This window comes from Alosa alosa, chromosome 13, assembly GCF_017589495.1.
Source record: "Alosa alosa isolate M-15738 ecotype Scorff River chromosome 13, AALO_Geno_1.1, whole genome shotgun sequence".
Taxonomy (NCBI): Eukaryota; Metazoa; Chordata; class Actinopteri; order Clupeiformes; family Clupeidae; genus Alosa; species Alosa alosa.
Genome location: NC_063201.1, coordinates 2,108,936 through 2,128,973, shown reverse-complemented (window position 1 = coordinate 2,128,973; position 20,038 = coordinate 2,108,936). Strand labels below are relative to the sequence as shown.

The 20,038-nt window shown below is 40.2% G+C and overlaps 1 protein-coding gene and 1 long non-coding RNA gene across 2 annotated transcripts; one reads left to right on the top strand and one right to left on the bottom strand.

The window, feature by feature from the left end:
- The first annotated feature begins 953 nt into the window (after window positions 1–953).
- On the top strand, window positions 954–17,676 carry LOC125306241. The gene is made up of 14 exons (XM_048261499.1): window positions 954–1,018; window positions 1,185–1,660; window positions 6,806–6,969; window positions 7,089–7,220; window positions 7,365–7,395; window positions 7,607–7,675; window positions 8,652–8,757; window positions 8,884–8,969; window positions 12,794–12,939; window positions 13,105–13,248; window positions 13,568–13,592; window positions 16,705–16,773; window positions 16,868–16,973; window positions 17,095–17,676. Exons 2-14 carry the CDS (start codon window positions 1,189–1,191, stop codon window positions 17,177–17,179), a joined length of 1,635 nt encoding a protein of 544 aa, XP_048117456.1. The 5' UTR covers window positions 954–1,018; window positions 1,185–1,188; the 3' UTR covers window positions 17,180–17,676.
- LOC125306243 lies at window positions 10,834–12,538 on the bottom strand. The gene is made up of 2 exons (XR_007195523.1): window positions 11,647–12,538; window positions 10,834–11,090 (listed from the first exon to the last, which is right to left on the bottom strand). It is a non-coding gene; the product is annotated as an uncharacterized LOC125306243 (long non-coding RNA).
- Window positions 17,677–20,038: the final 2,362 nt, after the last annotated feature.

Sequence of the window (20,038 nt, the reverse complement as noted above, 5' to 3'; positions counted from 1 at the left end):
CGCTACAGCTATATTTTGCATATTGCAGCCAATACGTCAACTGGGCTAAAAGGCATGTTAGGTTACCTTTCCTTCTCTCACTGCATTCTCAGAATCTCATCCTGTTCCTCCTATATCTAATGAATTCGGTGGATAGAAGAACTAATTTCTTCAATCTTTGTATCTTGGCTGGCTAGTCTAACTTTCCGCTTTTTCTGTGCGCTCTTGGATTTGATAGAAGCGACTACTAGCAAGTCACAACGCGAAACTGCTAACGTTGATGGGAGGTGTAGTTTTAGTTTTTTTTTATGCTGCATTCACGACGTGATTCTATGGTTTGCACCAGTAATGTTTCTCGATGTTGCGGTGTATTTTGTAGACAAACATTGACATGGTTAGAAGTCATTCGCACCAGTGCGCCTAAATATTTTTTTGCACTCGCACGCCATCATTTTTACTCGCATGTGCGAGTGAAATGGGCGCACTGTAGAGCCCTGGATAGATAGATAGATACTTTATTGATATGCACCCTACACATAGATTACACAATGACTTACTTTCAATTTCAACCATTTTGGCATAAAAGCTGGCAACCCAAAAAAGGAAGCGGGTGCTCACTGCACAGCCACTGAGTGATGTGTCCGAACAGCAGCATCTGGTGGTTGAATGTCATCGCGCTATCTATCATCGTTCGCCAAACATTCTATAGCAGGGCAATTCCACAGAAAATTGACTTTTTGTCACATCCATAACGCCAGTGAAATGCCTTGGCATTTGTATGATGTGAATGATAACATTAATTTTTTGTGCATTTTTTCTCATGTACATTCTTCAACCAAAAGTAGCAAATGCTCAAATTTCATGTAATCATTCACATCATACCATACCATCACATTTTATTGGCGTTATGGATGTTACAAAAAAACGTAATTTTTCATGGAATTGCCCAGCATTCTTTATCTAGGGAAAAAGAAAACATTTTTGGGGGAAGACGTTCATCTGGCATTTGGATAACCGACAATCAACCTGTCGCATTGAGGTAAGATCATTATTCTCCATTATCTCAATTCTATAAATAGAATAGCCTGTCAACTGTTCGTTCAAAGTATCTGAAATTATTATGATAGTCGTAATTTTTTCTTATCAAGGTTAGTTGTGTTTACACATCGTTGATTGCACATGATTTTCTCTCGCATTGTACACAGCCAAATGGACCAAAAACACAACCTAAAATTGCGGACTTGTTTGTATGACGCAGGCCTACCTCACCATCTGCACCCCCTCGTCCCTGCTACACTACCGTGCTACCCAGCATTCAACCACAGAGGTTCACTCATGCTGGGTAGGGAGTTACACCTACCACTGGACAGGCTCCGCCCCACCGCAGTCCAGAACACACTTACACCAGTCAAAGCTTCAGTCACCCAACGTCAGAAGCAGATGAAACAGTGGTTTGACATGAAACAGTGGTTTGACAAGAAAAAGAGTCAGAAAAAGAGTCTGGTCAGGATACCAGATATCATTGTGGCAGACTGGGTGAGAGCTCGCCGACCGCACAGGGAGAACAAGATGGCCTCAATTTGGTCCAGTCCACAGCAAGTGGCCCGCCGACTGGGACCAGCCTCATACCTCCTTGATGATGATACCCGCTGGCATCTTGGAAAAATCAGCTTTTTCAAAAGTGTGTTTAGTTTCTGTCCAACTACATGTTACTCTTGTATGGAAATATACATAGAAGTCCATGAAAGACAGAAGAGCTTCAGGTTTTGAGCAACAGTGTGTGATGTATCAAAAATTTCATATTATGACAAATGTGTTTACAATGTGAGGCAAAAGTTTGCTTTTGCGATGTACTTACAATATTTTAAATGCTGTTTCATTTTGCATGTGATATGAAGCATTTAGCATTTCATGTGAGCAACAGTTGGATTTGTATGTAGAGAAAAAAGACACAGAGCTTTGAAAGCAGTTGTAAAAAAAAAAAAAAAAAAACTAACATCATCATCAGAAGAGGTTCCTGCAATACCATGGTGGCCCACTAGAGGCCGCGGCCCACCTGCAAGAGCAATACCAGAGCCCGTCTACATTCCCTGGCAATACCTTCGTGGTCCAAAAAACGGGACTTTCCAGTTAACGCAACATGTGATCTAATGGGAAAAAAAATGGGCTAGGCTAAAATGGCCAGTTCGATTCAGCCAATTATAACAAGTGCCGCTAGACCCGCCCAAGCACACACTGTAGGGTAGGATTGAGCTACACACTGTAGCCTAGAGCTTAGACGGCAATGCAAAGGAACCGCTTCCACGCCAGATCCTAGCCTACATTAGTGCCTATCCATCTTGCAACAGAATGATAACCACGGGACAAATTGTCGTCAGTATATTCACAGGTAGGCCTAAATTAACTTTTACAAACAGTTTATGTTTACTTAGCAGATGCTTTTGTCCAAAGCGAAATCACTGCTTGGCATTAAACTGAACAGTAAAAGTAGGCTAAAGTCTAAAGAAAACATTTTTGGGGGAAGACGTTCATCTGGCATTTGGATAACCGACAATCAACCTGTCGCATTGAGGTAAGATCATTATTCTCCATTATCTCAATTCTATAAATAGAATAGCCTGTCAACTGTTCGTTCAAAGTATCTGAAATTATTATGATAGTCGTAATTTTTTCTTATCAAGGTTAGTTGTGTTTACACATCGTTGATTGCACATGATTTTCTCTCGCATTGTACACAGCCAAATGGACCAAAAACACAACCTAAAATTGCGGACTTGTTTGTATGACGCAGGCCTACCTCACCATCTGCACCCCCTCGTCCCTGCTACACTACCGTGCTACCCAGCATTCAACCACAGAGGTTCACTCATGCTGGGTAGGGAGTTACACCTACCACTGGACAGGCTCCGCCCCACCGCAGTCCAGAACACACTTACACCAGTCAAAGCTTCAGTCACCCAACGTCAGAAGCAGATGAAACAGTGGTTTGACATGAAACAGTGGTTTGACAAGAAAAAGAGTCAGAAAAAGAGTCTGGTCAGGATACCAGATATCATTGTGGCAGACTGGGTGAGAGCTCGCCGACCGCACAGGGAGAACAAGATGGCCTCAATTTGGTCCAGTCCACAGCAAGTGGCCCGCCGACTGGGACCAGCCTCATACCTCCTTGATGATGATACCCGCTGGCATCTTGGAAAAATCAGCTTTTTCAAAAGTGTGTTTAGTTTCTGTCCAACTACATGTTACTCTTGTATGGAAATATACATAGAAGTCCATGAAAGACAGAAGAGCTTCAGGTTTTGAGCAACAGTGTGTGATGTATCAAAAATTTCATATTATGACAAATGTGTTTACAATGTGAGGCAAAAGTTTGCTTTTGCGATGTACTTACAATATTTTAAATGCTGTTTCATTTTGCATGTGATATGAAGCATTTAGCATTTCATGTGAGCAACAGTTGGATTTGTATGTAGAGAAAAAAGACACAGAGCTTTGAAAGCAGTTGTAAAAAAAAAAAAAAAAAACTAACATCATCATCAGAAGAGGTTCCTGCAATACCATGGTGGCCCACTAGAGGCCGCGGCCCACCTGCAAGAGCAATACCAGAGCCCGTCTACATTCCCTGGCAATACCTTCGTGGTCCAAAAAACGGGACTTTCCAGTTAACGCAACATGTGATCTAATGGGAAAAAAAATGGGCTAGGCTAAAATGGCCAGTTCGATTCAGCCAATTATAACAAGTGCCGCTAGACCCGCCCAAGCACACACTGTAGGGTAGGATTGAGCTACACACTGTAGCCTAGAGCTTAGACGGCAATGCAAAGGAACCGCTTCCACGCTCGTATCCTAGCCTACATTAGTGCCTATCCATCTTGCAACAGAATGATAACCACGGGACAAATTGTCGTCAGTATATTCACAGGTAGGCCTAAATTAACTTTTACAAACAGTTTATGTTTACTTAGCAGATGCTTTTGTCCAAAGCGAAATCACTGCTTGGCATTAAACTGAACAGTAAAAGTAGGCTAAAGTCTAGGCTAAATAGATTTTAACAGGATGATAACAATTTGTATTAGGATAGGTTAGCTTATCACCTTCCTTTAACTTTGTTATCATTAGCCTACCTTTTCATCTGCCCTCGGGGGGATCTCGCCCGGGGAGTAATTGAGTCTAGAACCGCCACTGTTTGAGTTGGTGCCCTACGAAGCTCAAGTGTAGGGCGCGTAAATTTACAGTGTCGGTCTTCATCATTAGAACACGACAGTTCTGTGACTAGGCCTACTGTAGCGCATCTGGTTGATGGTGTCAAAGACAAGTCAGGGTCAAATTGATTTGTAACGTTACAGCCTAAAGGCTGATTTATGCTTCTGCGTTGAATCGACGGCATAGCCCCGCAGACCATCCTGCTTCACCGCGAATCCCCCTCCGAGCCCTCCGCCCTGGCTCGACTTGCACCTCCGAAAATGTAGCCTAGCCTACTTCGTATCGAGGCGACGCAGACCGCAAGGACATGTGATTGTCAACTCGGTCTGTGTGTTGATAGTCGTTGTTTCAAACAGCCTACTAATAGCAACATGGTAGTTCACTGACAGCCTAAACTTGGCAAATAAACTCAGACATATTTTGGTTACAATGACGGTGTTATATGTTTGTAAAGTGTCTATATCCGTAACGTTTTGAAATTAGCACTTCGTCTTCGCCTGCGCAACATCAGAGAATGTCTAATAAGGGCTCTGGCAACATCAAGCAGGCTTGAAGAGCGGAGTTCTAGAATCTTTGCTGGGACGCAGCACAACGTCTAATGCCGTAACATAGTCTAACAAATGATTGGCTAAGAGCGGTGTCAGATAGATATCTGAGCGGATATCATTGGTTAAAAACGTAAACAAGGCTCCATGTGCTGCTACGTCATATGTATTTGACAGAAAGTTAGCATCATGCCAAAACGTAAGACCTCGTTCAATTCAGACTGGACGAAAGTGCACGAGTATATCGAAAAGCAGTCGAGACTCCTTCCATGGCTTATTCAAACTTTGTCGATGTGACGTTGACGTAAGCAACTCACCCACTCACACACACACACACACACACACACACACACACACACACACACACACACACACACACACAGATGAAGACACTGAAGACAAGTCCCCAAAAGCCTGAAGCACTTTAGACTCACTCACACTCACACACATGAAGACACTGAAGACAAGTCCCCAAAAGACTGAAGCATTTTAGAAATGCTATACTTTTTGAGCAGTTGAATGTATTTTTTTAAAATCTCCTTTTTTATAACAGGTTATTTATGCTTTAAAAAAAAAAAACATTTTTTATTATGTATGTTCGTTTTTACATTTAAGTCCACACACATAACAGGTTATTTATGCTTTAAAAAAAAAAAAAAAAAAAAAACATTTTTTATTATGTATGTTCGTTTTTACATTTAAGTCCACACATGTTATGCTTTGTGGCACTCTGCACTTTAAAAGATTCATCTCAGTGGTCAGTTTTTGAACACCACAAGGTATTGAATAACAAATACTGTGAACAAACACTTTTTGACTTTTCATTAATATTTTTTCCTACTCAGCTACACAAACATCATCTTTAAACCATACAAAATTGTATTGTAAATGAGAGTATACCAGAGTACTATGTACACCATAGTAATTTATTGATATGCCGCATAATGTCCTCCTTTTTGGTATTATGGAAGTGGTCACCCTACTTCGTCAGGAAGCAGTAGCCTACTTGGGCAGTTGTGCTAAAGTTTGCTTGCTTAGGCTACACTTAAACCAGAGCCCGTCTAACTGACATCTAAGACACCTCGCAAATAACCTACTTACTTTCTGGTTACAGTAGCCTAACTAGGTCAGTTGAATGTACTGTGTCTATTTCTCAATACGTTTTACAAAATATAAGCAACAAAAGGCCAAACAAACCAAATTAATATTTTAGCACGACATTCTGGGGTTTGCCATTCTGACCGTTTCGGTGGTGAGCGACGCAGACATCGAACATCGAACATCGAAGCCACACACCCCCAGCACCACACACCACACATCGTCATCTGTCACTCGACTGCCAACCATCAGCAGGCTCTGAGTGATTGAACGCAGACATCCCGATAATTGGCAGCATGCCAGCAATAAACAACTCTCTCACAGACGCATCAGTCTAGGTGTTCATGAGAATGATGAACTTATTTCCTTCTCCTTCTACCTCCATCTCCTAGATACACTTGACTTCAGTACTAAAACTTCTGCAGTCATCCTCTGGTAATAGCATTAGGTGTTGTAGTATTTCTTACCTAAAGTCTTCTCTGCATTGTATTTAGTAAATAGAAGCCTATTTATTGTTATGTAAGGCGTCTTCTGCGTTAATAGCTTGAAGATATTCCTCATTTTGTAAGTCACTTTGGATAAAAGCATTTGAATGTATAAATGGGAAATCCATTACATAGATTTGGGTTATTCTTTAGTAGGCCTATATATTGATCCTTCATGGTATGTGGTGTATTGTAGAAGTACATTTTTGATGGTAATAATTTAGAAATTCTGAAAAACATTTCTCAAAATATAAGCATAGGTTTCTGTCATTCATGGTGTAAGCAATCTGTTAATGTTTTTTAATTTATAGAGATTAGCTTACATTCCAAGGGCTGAACGCAAGTTAACAAACACTGTATTAAATCAAGATAGCGGTGAAAAAATATTGTTGGCCCATGGCTCAACAAAAGACTAATTTAACAGACTTAACAGACAATTAGGTAGCCGAGTGTTTGAAAATGTTATTTACTGTGAGTGTATGTGTCTGTGTGTAGCGTTCTTGCTGTATGACATCAGTCTGCTCTCTGCGGCTCCTGTGACACTCCCACTTTCATGTGAGGGAAAGGTGCAACAAGACGGTTTGTTTGGATTTGAACTGCCACTCCTTGTGACTGACCTTTTGAAGGATCCATCCTGTGAAGTACAGCTGATTATAGAGGTAAACGTTTAGCAGAGAGATAAAGCAAGATAAAGAGATAAAGAATTCCTCAAACCTCGAGTGAAAAGATGTTTTGGGGCTACTTATTTCACTGTTTACTTTCCTGTTGTTTTCCACAGAACATTGTAAGGGCTATATATGAGAAGGGGGGTGTGCCTGGCCGTGTGTCATCTCCAGTCCTGAGAGCCACAATGCACAGTTTCACTCTGAGCAGCTGCCCAAGCTCAGTCCTACTGGATGTAGACTGCGAGGTAAATTTGTCACAATTTCACCCAAAGATCTTCAGAAGAGACAACATTTTTATTTTACCTGCAATTAGCATCTGTCTGGTAGCCTATCTATTAATGTATTTTGTTTTAATGTATAATAATGCATTTCTATCCCGTCTCTGTTAGGCTAAACTCTCAAGAAAACTACAATGCTTTTGTGAGTACTTTTATACACCCATATTTCTTACAGTTGCATGAGAAGTTCCTAGACATGTTTGTAGAGACAATGTGAAGGGATGTACTGTGTGTATACATATATTGTCTACTGTCTATATTTTTTCCTGAAGCCTAATGCTAATGAAATATTACAGTGGATTGCATTATAATTCCTTTCTAATGTCTTCAGAGTTGTGTCTGTTTGCTCACAGGTACCTATTCTACCAGGACCATCCCAAACATCACCTCTTTTGCCACATCACTAACTACAGCACTGCAGAGTAAGTTAAAGATAGAAGGCTCTACTTTGATGGGCTGAAGTGTATGGGTTAATTAAGCAATAAGCCCTGAGAGGCCGTAGAATCAGCGTAACCTACGGACTCGAGTGGAACTATCAGTTTTAGAAGCACATTTAGGGTGTGTCCAGTCCACATTTGCTATTTTCACGGTGGAATAAGTGATCAGATGTAGAGTGCCTTGTTCAAAAGGGCTGTTCTTATGTTTCTTAATTAATCATGGTTGTGTTTTGGGCCTAACACCCATTAAAGCAATGAGTGACATCTCTCCATAAGGAATCTGCGTGTACGCGAGATTGTGTATGTAATACCAGGATTCCTCTAAAGAATGCTTTACTAAAACATGTGTGTGACAAGCACAGTATAGCCTTCATGGATCTGCACTCACCTAATATTTGAACAATGATTAGGCACGACTAGTATTGCGCAACGACAAAACAAAGTCTTACACTAAGTTATTTACTTTTCACTATTGACTGTCAATTGGTAACAATCAAAAACAAAGCCTAAAAAAAAGCAACACTTACCCCAATAATATTCAAATGACTGAATACAAATCCAAAGCACATTCATCCAAGCAGACCAGTCGTTTTGCCCGGGACTCGTTGTCCCACCAGCTGTTACATGTTGGGACAGTTGCGCCCTTTAGATTACATGTGCCTTTCACTTAAGACCAGATCTATTTTTTATTTATTTATTGAGTGCGTGCTCTTGATCTGACAACTTGTGAACTTAAGCGTGTCTCAACTGCAGATACATACCCTTGACCACAAATAATGACTGTGAAAACTTAATTGAAAGCCTAGTCCCAATTAAACACTGGCCTGATATGGCTACAGGCTTGGACAAATAAGGCAAGCTTCAATTAGAAGCCTAGTTTGGTTTTATGGATTGTAAGGGGGTTTATTTTTGTTGTATAAAACCTCTTAAAAAAACCTAATTGGCCTACCTCTTCTTTCAGCAAACAAGACCTCCAGCGATGACCCTGTTGCTACTGGTCCTATTATTGCCATTGGTATTGCCATTACTGGTTTCCTCATCATCAGTGCTTTAGTGGTCCTATATAGGTATGCTTATGGGATGAGTGTAATCTGATGCCATGTGATCCATTTTCTATATATCCTTGATGTCATTTGACTTTGTCTTTCATATATGCATCCTTTACTTTGTTGTTGCTTACTTTATGATAACAGGAAGAAGATTATCGCCCTTTACCGCGTCTTTATGGAATGGAAGAACAGAAGCACATCAGCGAGAAGCTCCACTGAAGATCTTTCTGGTGAGGAAAAAGAAAAGCTTGAAAGCTTCCCTCATGTTTGAATGAATGTTATTGTCAAGGTACAAAATGTATTTCAGTGTTTCCCACAGAATTGAATTGTATTTGTGGTGGTAGGTGAGTATTCTAGCAGTATTATATTATAAAGGATTTCATCCCATTTCAATAGTACAACATAGAAAATCATTGTGTGGTGATCAATTTTGATATTGTGGTGGGCCGCCACAAATTAGTCAATGTATGGGAAACACTGTATTTGTACAAAGGTGATGTGATCTGACTTATTTCAGATGCCAAGGTGGTCTTTAAGGGTAGCTAGCTCACAAGTAGCCATCTTGCCAGGGGCAGAGCCAGATGTGGGGCACAGGCACACATTATGGGCTTGTCAGCAGGAAACATCTCCAAGTATATATGTTTTCTTAGCCAAAACAAGCGTTTTACATTGATTTGATGCTGGTCAATGTGCTCTGTCAATTGACTCAAGAACCAGTTTCTATCATTGTAAAGAAGTTGTTCTCCATGCACATGTAGCCTATGGTAGTGTGGTGGAAAACGTCATTCTAGTACTTGAAAATACTCTTACTTGTGGCATTTCATCTACAAACTTGCAAAACTTAAGTTATTGGTTTCTTCATATGTCAAATTGTGTATTTTCAGTTATGCTTTGCTTCAATCAGTTTGGTTAATAATGCATCATTTGATATTGAATTTAAGTCTTTGATATGTATTGTTTTACTTTTCACTTTATGGTTATGTGCCACTGACTCCTCTGAGTCTGGGCCTGGCCACCCCATCAACATTTCTATAGAATCTCCACTGCATCTTGCTTTCCATTTTCCCCATGATGTTCTGGTGCTGTGTATTGTCTACTTTAATCCAAAGTGTTAAGGAGGCATTGGATAGGAACTAGGTTGGATGAGCCTATTGGGAACACATTTAACACAAGATTAGTTGGGACGGTGGTAGCGCAGTGGCTAAGGATGAAAAGTTGTGGGTTAGACTCCTGGCTTCCACTTAATCTCAAGTTGCTCTGGGGATGATGGGCCTGTACCATAATTTACCTTGTAAGTTGCTTTGAATATGAAAGATGCCTGATTATGTTGTGCAGGCACATACATTGTCAATGTGAAGTACTTCTAATGTGTCACTCAAATTTAAGGGTGGGTAAGACATAAGTTTAGCTATTTATTTTTTATATTTTTATGACCATATTTATATACATTTAGATACATTTCTAAATATTTACACATATTTATATGTATGTCCATATAATACGTGTTCAGTTAGTAAATTAAAATGATATTGTGACGTTATTATTGTGTAATGTGGTTATTATAATAGTAAGAATGTAAACACTATCCGCATGTCTGCTGAACATCAGTAAATGTAATGGCCTTTGAAGAAAGAAACTGTGAAGTGTTGTGACTGTGTAGATAACAACGCTCACTTTCAACAGTGTGACCTGATTCGACACGCATCATATTACAACTCTAGGAAGATCACCCCACGTCGTCACTGAAGACGTCACTTAAAAGAGAAAAAAGAGGGGGGGGGGGGGGCAGTGCAGTGGAATGTGGGTGTGTAACTAGCCATAATTCTATAAACAGTATCCATTTACAGACACGCTGGTTCCTGCCACTGCTGTGATTGTACTTAATGTCCAAATCTGTTTGGTTTTGCTGTGCTGCCTGGGGTTGCTCAGTGTCTCTGTCCTCCTCTGTCCACCCAGTACCACCTGGATTTGCTACTTTCCCTGAGTGATGTGTAAGTGATGTGGACGGTATCTGCAAAGACACTCGAGCATGAAGGAAACCGCATGTCCATGCTTAAGTATTTCATGTCAATAACCCACCAAAGACAAAAAGAGAGCCATGACTTTCCTTTCTTTATTTTGCATTTGGCTGATATCATACATAAACTATTTCCCCTATTTATGCAAAAACAGTACTATAGGAATTTAACCATAAGAGCATGTGAGAAATAGCTTAGCTTTTCAGGCTAGCCCGTATAAAATCCCGATACTTTCCCTTGAGGTTATGTAAGCAATGCTGACTAAGTCCTGGCCATCTTTCCTGATCTGCCTGTATAGGGCAGCATGGTGAAAGGGAATTTCCTCAACACATTCTGAGAGAGAGAGAGAAACGGTAAGTTTCAAATAGATGGCAAGTAATTTAAGTATGATCTATTCAAGTATGCCCTGTGGTCTAAATTAATGTCCACAGGAAAATATATAAATAGATCAATAAAACACTCAGAGACAGAGTCCTGGCTGAGCTAATCACTAATCAGTTGAAAATGATCAAACTGGTTAAAGTGACTACAGCACAGGCTTTTCTTGTCTCAAGGGCTTGCTCATTTTATTCCCCCAAACACTAGAAATAAAGACTCTTATGATCACACGGTCTGTTAGGTCTGATTCAATATGTCTGTTGTACAGTATATTCAGTTTTTCCACCCCAAATCAATCAATCTTTTATACAAATAATACTGTAACTGTCTCCTCTTCCTTTCACTCAAACATTACATTCAAAGGGCTATAAAGAGCTCTTCAGGCCATTTTACAATGGGACACAGAAAATAGGGAGGGAGACGATGACAAATAGCCTATTATTTAAGTATAAAGTTAACACAGTTAAAGTTAAAATACATAAAGTATAAAGTATTGTGAATATCTACTTACCAATGAGGCACGCCTTGAGAAATGTCACAGTTCTAAGCTTTATCTTGTTATTCCGAAATAAAGAAGTGATTTGTACACCCCATGCTCAGTATAGGTTGTTGAATAGCCTACACATTTTTCTCTTTGGTGAAATGGATTGCGAAACAAGGGCACATTTCTCTTTCCTCTACCCTCTCCACGTGCCAACACGCAGTAATACCCCTATAGAATCTCTATATACGCAGTAATACCCCTATATAATCTCTATACACGCAGTAATACCCCTATATAATCTATATAATCTATATAATCTCTAGAATGCTTCGTAAGAGCCTAGCCGCGCCTTTTCCCTTTCCCTCTTTCCAGACTATCCACTTTCTCAAAAGAAATTGCTCGACGTCAGAGAGAAATAGTTGTGGTGGGTTCATGTAAACGGGGTGGAGCCACATATTAGCGTATAAATTACGCTGGACTCCAGGCTTCATTCATTCGTTGAGCTTACTCTATGACAATGACTATGCCAGAAACCATCAGTGTGATCACTGGTAAAGTATATGTTTTTGAGCAATGCTTATGGTCATCTAGAAATATTCTATTGTGTGTCTTTTTAATGAGTCAATGTGGTTTGACTGACAAGTTCTAAAGAGCCCTGTGTTGGCTGTGTTAGGTTAGGGGTAATAACATCTCATGTAACTGAAAGACTTGAAAAGTTTTTGAGTTGATTGTTGAATGGGTGGTTTAAAATAGATACTGTCAAGTAGAAACCGTCTCTGTAGCCTAATCTGTGTTTGAGCATACAGTAGGTTGTAACTTGTTACTCTCCTTTGAAATGCTCTTAAAAATGTCTGTTTTAAGTGCTTAAACTTAGTCGTGTGTGTGTGTGTGGGTGTGTGTGTGTGTGTGTTGTGTGTGTGTGTGTGTGTGTGTGTGTGTGTGTGTTTGTCATGTGTGTGTATGTGTGTGTGTGTGTGTGTGTGTGTGTTTGTGCTGTGTGTGTGTGTGTGTGTGTGTGTTTGTGTGTGTTGTGTGTGTGTGTGTGTGTGTGTGTGTGTGTGTGTGTGTGTGTGTGTGTGTGTGTGTGTGTGTGTGTGTGTGTGTGTGTGTGTGTGTGTGTGTGTGTGTGTGTGTGTGTGTGTGTGTGTGTGTGTGTGTGTGTGTGTGTTCTCAGTCCTGCTGTCTGTAATCAGCAGTCTTCACGCCACTCCTCTAGCATCATCCTGTAAGGCGGCAGTGCAGCCTGATGGCTCGTTTGTCTTTCAGTTGGGGTTAGACTCAACTACACTCTCTGACTGTGAACCTCAAATCATTGTTGGGGTAATTTCACACACACAGACACACACACACACACACACACACACACACACACACACACACACACACACACACACACACACACTAATAGGTACACAGTATAAAAGTAGTTTTTCAATCAAACAATTAACTGATTTATTTACTGCCATTCTTCTATACTTTCCAAAGGAAAAGAAAAAAGTGTGTGCTGTATATGAAGGAGGGAAAGTGCCAGCTTCCTGGCTGCCACCAGTCCTTGGGGCCACAATGTTCAACTTCACTTCGAGCAGCTGCCGAGATGTTAAGATTGGCTTGGACTGTCCACTCTTATTGGTAAGCAATGCTTACAGTTATTCTCTAAACATGTTTACTGTGGCTTTGTGTTGGTGTGTGGCTCCTTTAAGAAGCTTTATGCAGAGTGTGAGTGGTGGAGACTAGAGTATGCATGGTTATGTAGAGTATGCATGGTTATGTAGAGTATGCATGATTATGTAGAGTATGCATGGTTATGTAGAGTATGCATGGTTTGGGCCACTCCACATTAAATGAAGTTGTAACTCTTCAATTCCCCATTGCTTCTAGTTATGATCTGAAGCTAAAGCAGGAAAAATTAACAACTGAAATGTCTATTTTTCTGTTCTTTTTTTAACAGCACTATAAATACCTGCCTTGCTCCTGTAAGTGTAGACCTATTTGTATACTTTACACCCTTGGTTTACAACAGAGTTTGTTCATATTTAAAAACGTTTTTTTTATTAAAGATAGAATATATCTCTGATAATGTAAATGGTCATTGTGACCTTACTTCACTGCTTTACAGTTTTACATTTGTATACACTTATGTCTGGTCTGCTCAGCAAGGCCCATGACAGGCTACAATATGTCCAGAACTCAGCTGCCAGGGTCTTAACACGCACAAAACCCTGGCAGTAAATTATTACACCCATCCTCATACAATTCCCCTGGCTGCCAGTCAAGTCACAAATCACTTTTGAAATCCTCCTCCTCACCTACAAATTCCTCCACACACTTGCACCCCAGTATCTTACTGATCTCCACCCCATGTCAACCACGGCCCCTGCGGTCCTCTGACTGGATCAGCTTGCCATTCCCTGCACCAGACTCCGGACCTTTGGGGACAGAGCCTTCTGTGCTGCTGCCCCCCCAGTCTATGGAACAAGCTACCCCTCCATTTATGCACTGCCCCCTCACTAGGCGTGTTCAAAAAACACCTACACAGGGTTCCCGCGGATCCTTAAAAAGTATTAAATACATCTTTCGGTTTGTAAGGCCTAAAAAAAGTCTTAAATTGACTGGAATGTCTTGAATTTTCGAAAAGGAGGTATTACAGTTTTTTCTGATTGCTTAAGCACATTTTTTGTAACTATGGCTTTTTTTGCAAAACTCTACACACAAATGGCAAAACCTCTCACCCAATCAGCAAAACATTGTAGTTCTCTTGCAAAAGCTAACACACCTTGCTTAACTCTTCACACCTTCGTTAAAAATGGTGTTTTCAGATCTAACAGTAAACACAAGCCATCACAATAGTAAGCACACAATGTGCCAACAACACACTGAAGGTATGAATAAAAAACACATCTGGCTTTTGCTTTCTCTGTGCACAAGGTAGACTATGTCAGTTTGAGGTCATACTTTTGTCATAGTTCTGTAAACATACAGGGATCCCAACTTCAAGTATTAGTGTTTATTTACACACATCAAAACAAACACAAGTGTGTTTTTCCAAGTCAAAACACAAAATAGCATTTCACTGAGACAAAACAAATCAGTCTACATCGGGTCGTCTCTCAAAATTCTGTCTACATCACATGCAATGTCCTAGTCCAAGGCACCGGGAAAAATATATTCTGGAATGCCGTATCCAGGCCTGACATGACAATATCCCCACATGTAGACTGTTTTTGTCTGTTTTTCTCTTCTCACTCTTCCTGCTCACTCCATCGTACCCATTGTACATTACCTGTGGCTTATTTATAGTGCTTAGGCTGATTGCAAAGTGAACTAATTATCTAAAACAGTTTTCACATGAGAAAGTGTGCCAGAGAGTTGGCAAAATAGTGTAAATAATAGCCATTATGCCTACAGTTGTGCAAACTGAGTGCAAAGCAGTGTTTGTGCTTTTAGTTTTGCGAACTCAGTGAGTGATTTTGCCATTTGTGTGTAGAGTTTTGCAAAAAAAGGCATAGTTACAAAAAATGTGTTTAAGCATTCAGAAAAAACTGTAAATTTATGTATGGGACTGCCAGCGAGTGCGAGAGAGCGAGTGAAATGTCTCCATCCGGTTTCGTGTAGGCTAATTGTGGCTCTAAGGCTACTGAAGGAAGTGTAGTGGTTGCAGAGTGAAGATGTTTTTCACAGGTGTCGTTAAAGGTGTGAAAATTGTAAGAATATGTAAAAATATGCCATACGTTTCGTTTTGTAGCCGAGGGCTGAGAGATACGTAGGTAGCCTATGCAAGCGATAGAGCCTGAGAAGGAGCTGGTAAGCCAGTTAGCGATAGGGTGGCCTACGTTCGGATTTGGGCCGGACAGTGTAAAATTCCTGTCCAGTGCAGTCTCAAGCCGGACGCTCATTTGTCCTCCTTTTTGGAGTTGCGCTGGGCTTCTAGAATCTTTGCTCGGACGCAGCATCGTTTCACAAATTATGGACGCGAAGACTGCTGGTCAAATTATGCGCGGTGCTTCTGTCACTCGTCTGATAATTTGCAGCGCAATTTATAAAGGAACCACAGACCGACAGAGGAAATACACATTAAGTTGATCTGTTGCATCTCTAGCGTGTTTTGCTGGCCTAGCCTAAGTAAATATCTGTCTAAGTTATAATAGGCCTACCTGTAATATCTGTCTGCATCTTGCTTTCCAGCCTTTCCCAGTACTTCGCAAAAGTTGTGAAATATAACCGCATATTTTTTTTTATGTCGGCGACTGGCTACATAAAAAAAAACGCATCTGTAAATGCGTTGATAATATGTGCGTGCTTGAGATGAAACCAGCAGGTTTTACAATGTTTCAGTCAAGCTTTGGTTCGTTTAAATACAACTGGCATGCAAAATGTAAAGAAGTGGATTAACTTTGATTTGCTGTGCTGCATATGGGACAATAGATGCCTAGTAAAGTTAGTAGGCTTATTGAAATATTTAAATAGTCTACCTTTGAAAAAAAAATTGAAGGGAGTCCAGTCCAGTACACATGTTTGGCAAGTAGCCTAGGCTACTACAGACACAGGTGAAGAACAGCCTCAGACAGTAGCACAACCAGATATGTACAGCCAGCTTCAAAAGCAAGCAGCCCAGACCCTAAAATTGGGCATTTATAGCTGTGAAGGTAAATACACAATTATTTTTTTTTGCCAAAATATATTTGGTAACGTCTGTAGACATCCAAAATGGGGTGGGTGTTAAAAGTAGTAGAAAAAAACTATTGCATAAAACAGTTTTAAGTTGTATCTTTTTTGCCGTGGTATAGTCTTAATTATTCCATTTAGATGTCTTGAAAAGGTCTTAAAAGTCTTTAAATTTGCACTTGGAAAATGTGCAGATACCCTGCCTAAAAAAACACCTGTTCTCTGAGGCCTTTGGCCTCTGACCCTTATTCCCTACCCATCCCTTGTTTGTCAAGCGACCTGGGTATCCTGAAAGACATATACATTTAAGCTATTATTATTAATATAAATATACTCAAATGTCTGTACGTACTGTGCAGTGAAATTCAAGTTAATATGACATTCCAGCACCTTGTATCTGCTCATCATCTGTTTTGATTACAGGTGACTCCTCCAGTAGCATGGCCCAGACATCAAGCTCCACAGCCAGGCCACTTGCCTCTGTGTCAAACTGTAAGTCGAGGATATAAAACCACAACAGGCTAGATAATTGCCATCAAAGTGCACTGAACGTTAAATGGGTATTATTTTGTCCTTCTTCCCTCAGCGGCCGAGGCCCTCCATGACAAGTCCCCTTTTCCAGTGGGTGCTGTTATCGGGTGCAGTGTTTTTGTGGTGATCATAACTCTTGCCTTCATTGTCTTCAGATGCAGGTATGCTACTCAAACATTTCATCCAGATTATCTTACTTGACCTGTTATTTTATTCATTAACACAATTTTCTATTATGTTCTAATTTTTGTTGTTCATTTTGTTATTCATGCATTACATAAGGAAGAGGATTAACAAAGAGCCCACAAAAGCCAGCAGATCTGCATCAAACTCCAACGAAGACCTTGTTGGTCCTTTGAATCCTTAGTCCTTGGTCCTGACATCCATTTTAACAAGAATTCACTTCACTGCCTGCTTTTCTATGTATCTCAATTGTCAGTGTGATACAGGACAGAATATGCTGTTCGGCCAACCATTGGCTTTGGTTTTGGAGGGGGCGAGATATGTGTTGATAACCATCATCATCATCACACACAGAAAATATTGTTGACAGCCATGACTTCAAGTAGGCCTAGCTAGTGCACAGAGCCCATAGTTCTACATTTCCAATGAACAAATTCAACCACTTGGTTTTCACGTTCATGTCAAGAGGAAATGACGTGGCCGCTATGTAGACAGTACATTTGTATGGATGGATGATTCTGGGTCTTTGTCATCTCTTAGGCTGCAACTGTGAACACTTCTTTCATTCATATTTATTTGTTTTTCTTACATGTATTTATTTTTCTTTTTTAATGTATTGATATTATGTTTATATTTGTGTACATGTTTGTTAATAATAAATTAATGTTCATAATGTCTCAATTGTTGTATGTATTTGGATGATGTGGGTATTTATTTTTGCAGTGCAGTAAGTTTCTGCATAAGAAGAGTGTAAACAAAGTAAGACAACACTTTGAGGAACTCCAAAAGGTGCAGTCCAACACATGAAGACAAATGTAACTAAATTCTCCTGTTATGTGTGAGTGAGCTCACAAAGAAACGGTATTCACACAGTATGGCTCAGTTAATAAAACCAAACCAAGTCATTATTCTAGCAAATCAACACTGTGCTTTAGGAGCATGGAAGGAAAGGGGGCATCAGACTGTTTAGCTAAAATATCAACAACCTGATTGGCTAGTGTGTTGTGGTGTGATAAAGTGATGTAATGGTAGCGCGATGAGGCAACACAGATCATGTGGTTCAAACAGCAGGATGTGGGGAGTCAGGTGAGGTGTTGATGTCCTCAGCAATGAAAAGGTGTCTATCTGAACATTCCCATACTTATCTATAAGGCTCTGCTCTATACCAGTCCCATTGGGTACAGACCTCTGTGTTCATATGTCTCATAAAATATAAAGGCTAATCAACCCCTTAAGCTGTGTTAAAGCATAATTCATCTCAAAATTCCCAGCCATATGTGTGTTGTACACAAGTAACCCAGGGTTGTTACACCTACTCTATAGATATAATCAGGTTTTAAAATTACTGGCGTGTTTGCATTGTGAACAAGCAGCCTGAGGTTCACTCTTTGCTGCTCAATAGAGACCTGGGGTAGAGGGGTATTACAGTAATATGATACACAGGGTTCTGAGGGCTTGTGTGTTATGATCTTCATGGTTCCTGAAGATCATAACACACATCATAACACACAAGCTCATCAACTTGTGCTGAACATATCTCACTCAGGTGGGGTGTGTTGACTGGGGAGTCCCGTTCTCTGCCAGCAAGATGGATGTCTCTCTCTGACATCCTTGCCATGACATGAGGGGAAAAAGGGTTGTTTATAAGATGTCTCTCTCTGACATCCTTGCCAAGCCATGAGGGGAAAAAGGGTTGTTTATAAGATGTCTCTCTCTGACATCCTTGCCATGCCATGAGGGGAAAAAGGTTTGTTTATAAGTTCATGTACAGAATTCACTTCTAGCATGAAAGCGGAGTCTGAAAATGGAATGGAGGTGCTGGAATTTTGAAATAGAAAATCTGTAGGAATCCTGTTTACCTCAAGTTGTCTCTAATTAAGATAAAACTTAGGAGTAGGCTATTAGTGTGTGGCATCTTGGAAAAGGTGACTCATGCTACCATATCTGTAACTGTCTACCATAAAGTGTACAATGAACTAAAAACACATAAACTATAAGCATTGCAAAATGCACATATTATGTGCCTTTATTTTTGCATTGTTCAGACAAAAGTAGACACGTTTTATTCCCAGTTACAACACGAGGCTACTACAAAATGTGGAATGTGATGAGATAAGGTGACGCAAATATACATGGCTTAGTGTCAGAATGTTGGCCAATATTTCCATGAGTAGTTAGGCCTGTTTTACACCAGATGTGTTGTGCGTACAGTACATGACGTCTGTGTACCATCTAAGTTTTACACACACACACACATTTTCACACCGCCTGCATGAAAATCATTGAAAATCTTTCTGAATCTGAAAACTTTCCCTGACTGGCGCAATGTGTTTACGTGCATCAGGCACCACAGACCGGAATCATCCCACTGAAGACATCACTCCTTTCTATAAAAAGAATTAGGCAACAACCAAGAGCACTTTTTTTCTGGCAGCAGTGGGCTGTTTTGCGATGGTGCCTTAAAGTGATGTGAAAAGTCATATCTCAAAAAAGGGGGCAAATCATTGGCGGAGCGAAGGGGTGGCTTCGGGGGCTCAAGCCCCGAATTTTTTTAACTTTAAATTTAACTTCCCCTCGGTTTCTCTATAAATGTTAGCAAATATCCCTTATTTTCAAAGCCCAATATTGACAGATAATGTGATTTCCCACACGATGAGTTTAGGCAAGAAAAACTATTGTCAAGACATTAGGCAATTAGGCTACTGTACCCCGGAATACAAAAATAAACTTCAGAAAGACATAAAGTTTGTTGTAGGCCTACTGTATTCAGAGTCTCAATGACCGAATCAGTAGATTTACCTGTTGACAATAGTTGACGGTCTTATTATGTATATTATGTTTATATTTTTGTACATGTTTGTTAATTCACGGATTGGGATGATTTGGGACATTTTTTCTAAAATACCAACAACTATTGAGAGAGAATATTCCAAGATTCTTTGATTCATTTTTCAAAACAATCAAGAAACTATCTGGTATCAAAAACTTGTTTTGCACGTCATCTCAGGTCACGTGAGGGATGACCCACCTCCACTTCCCACTA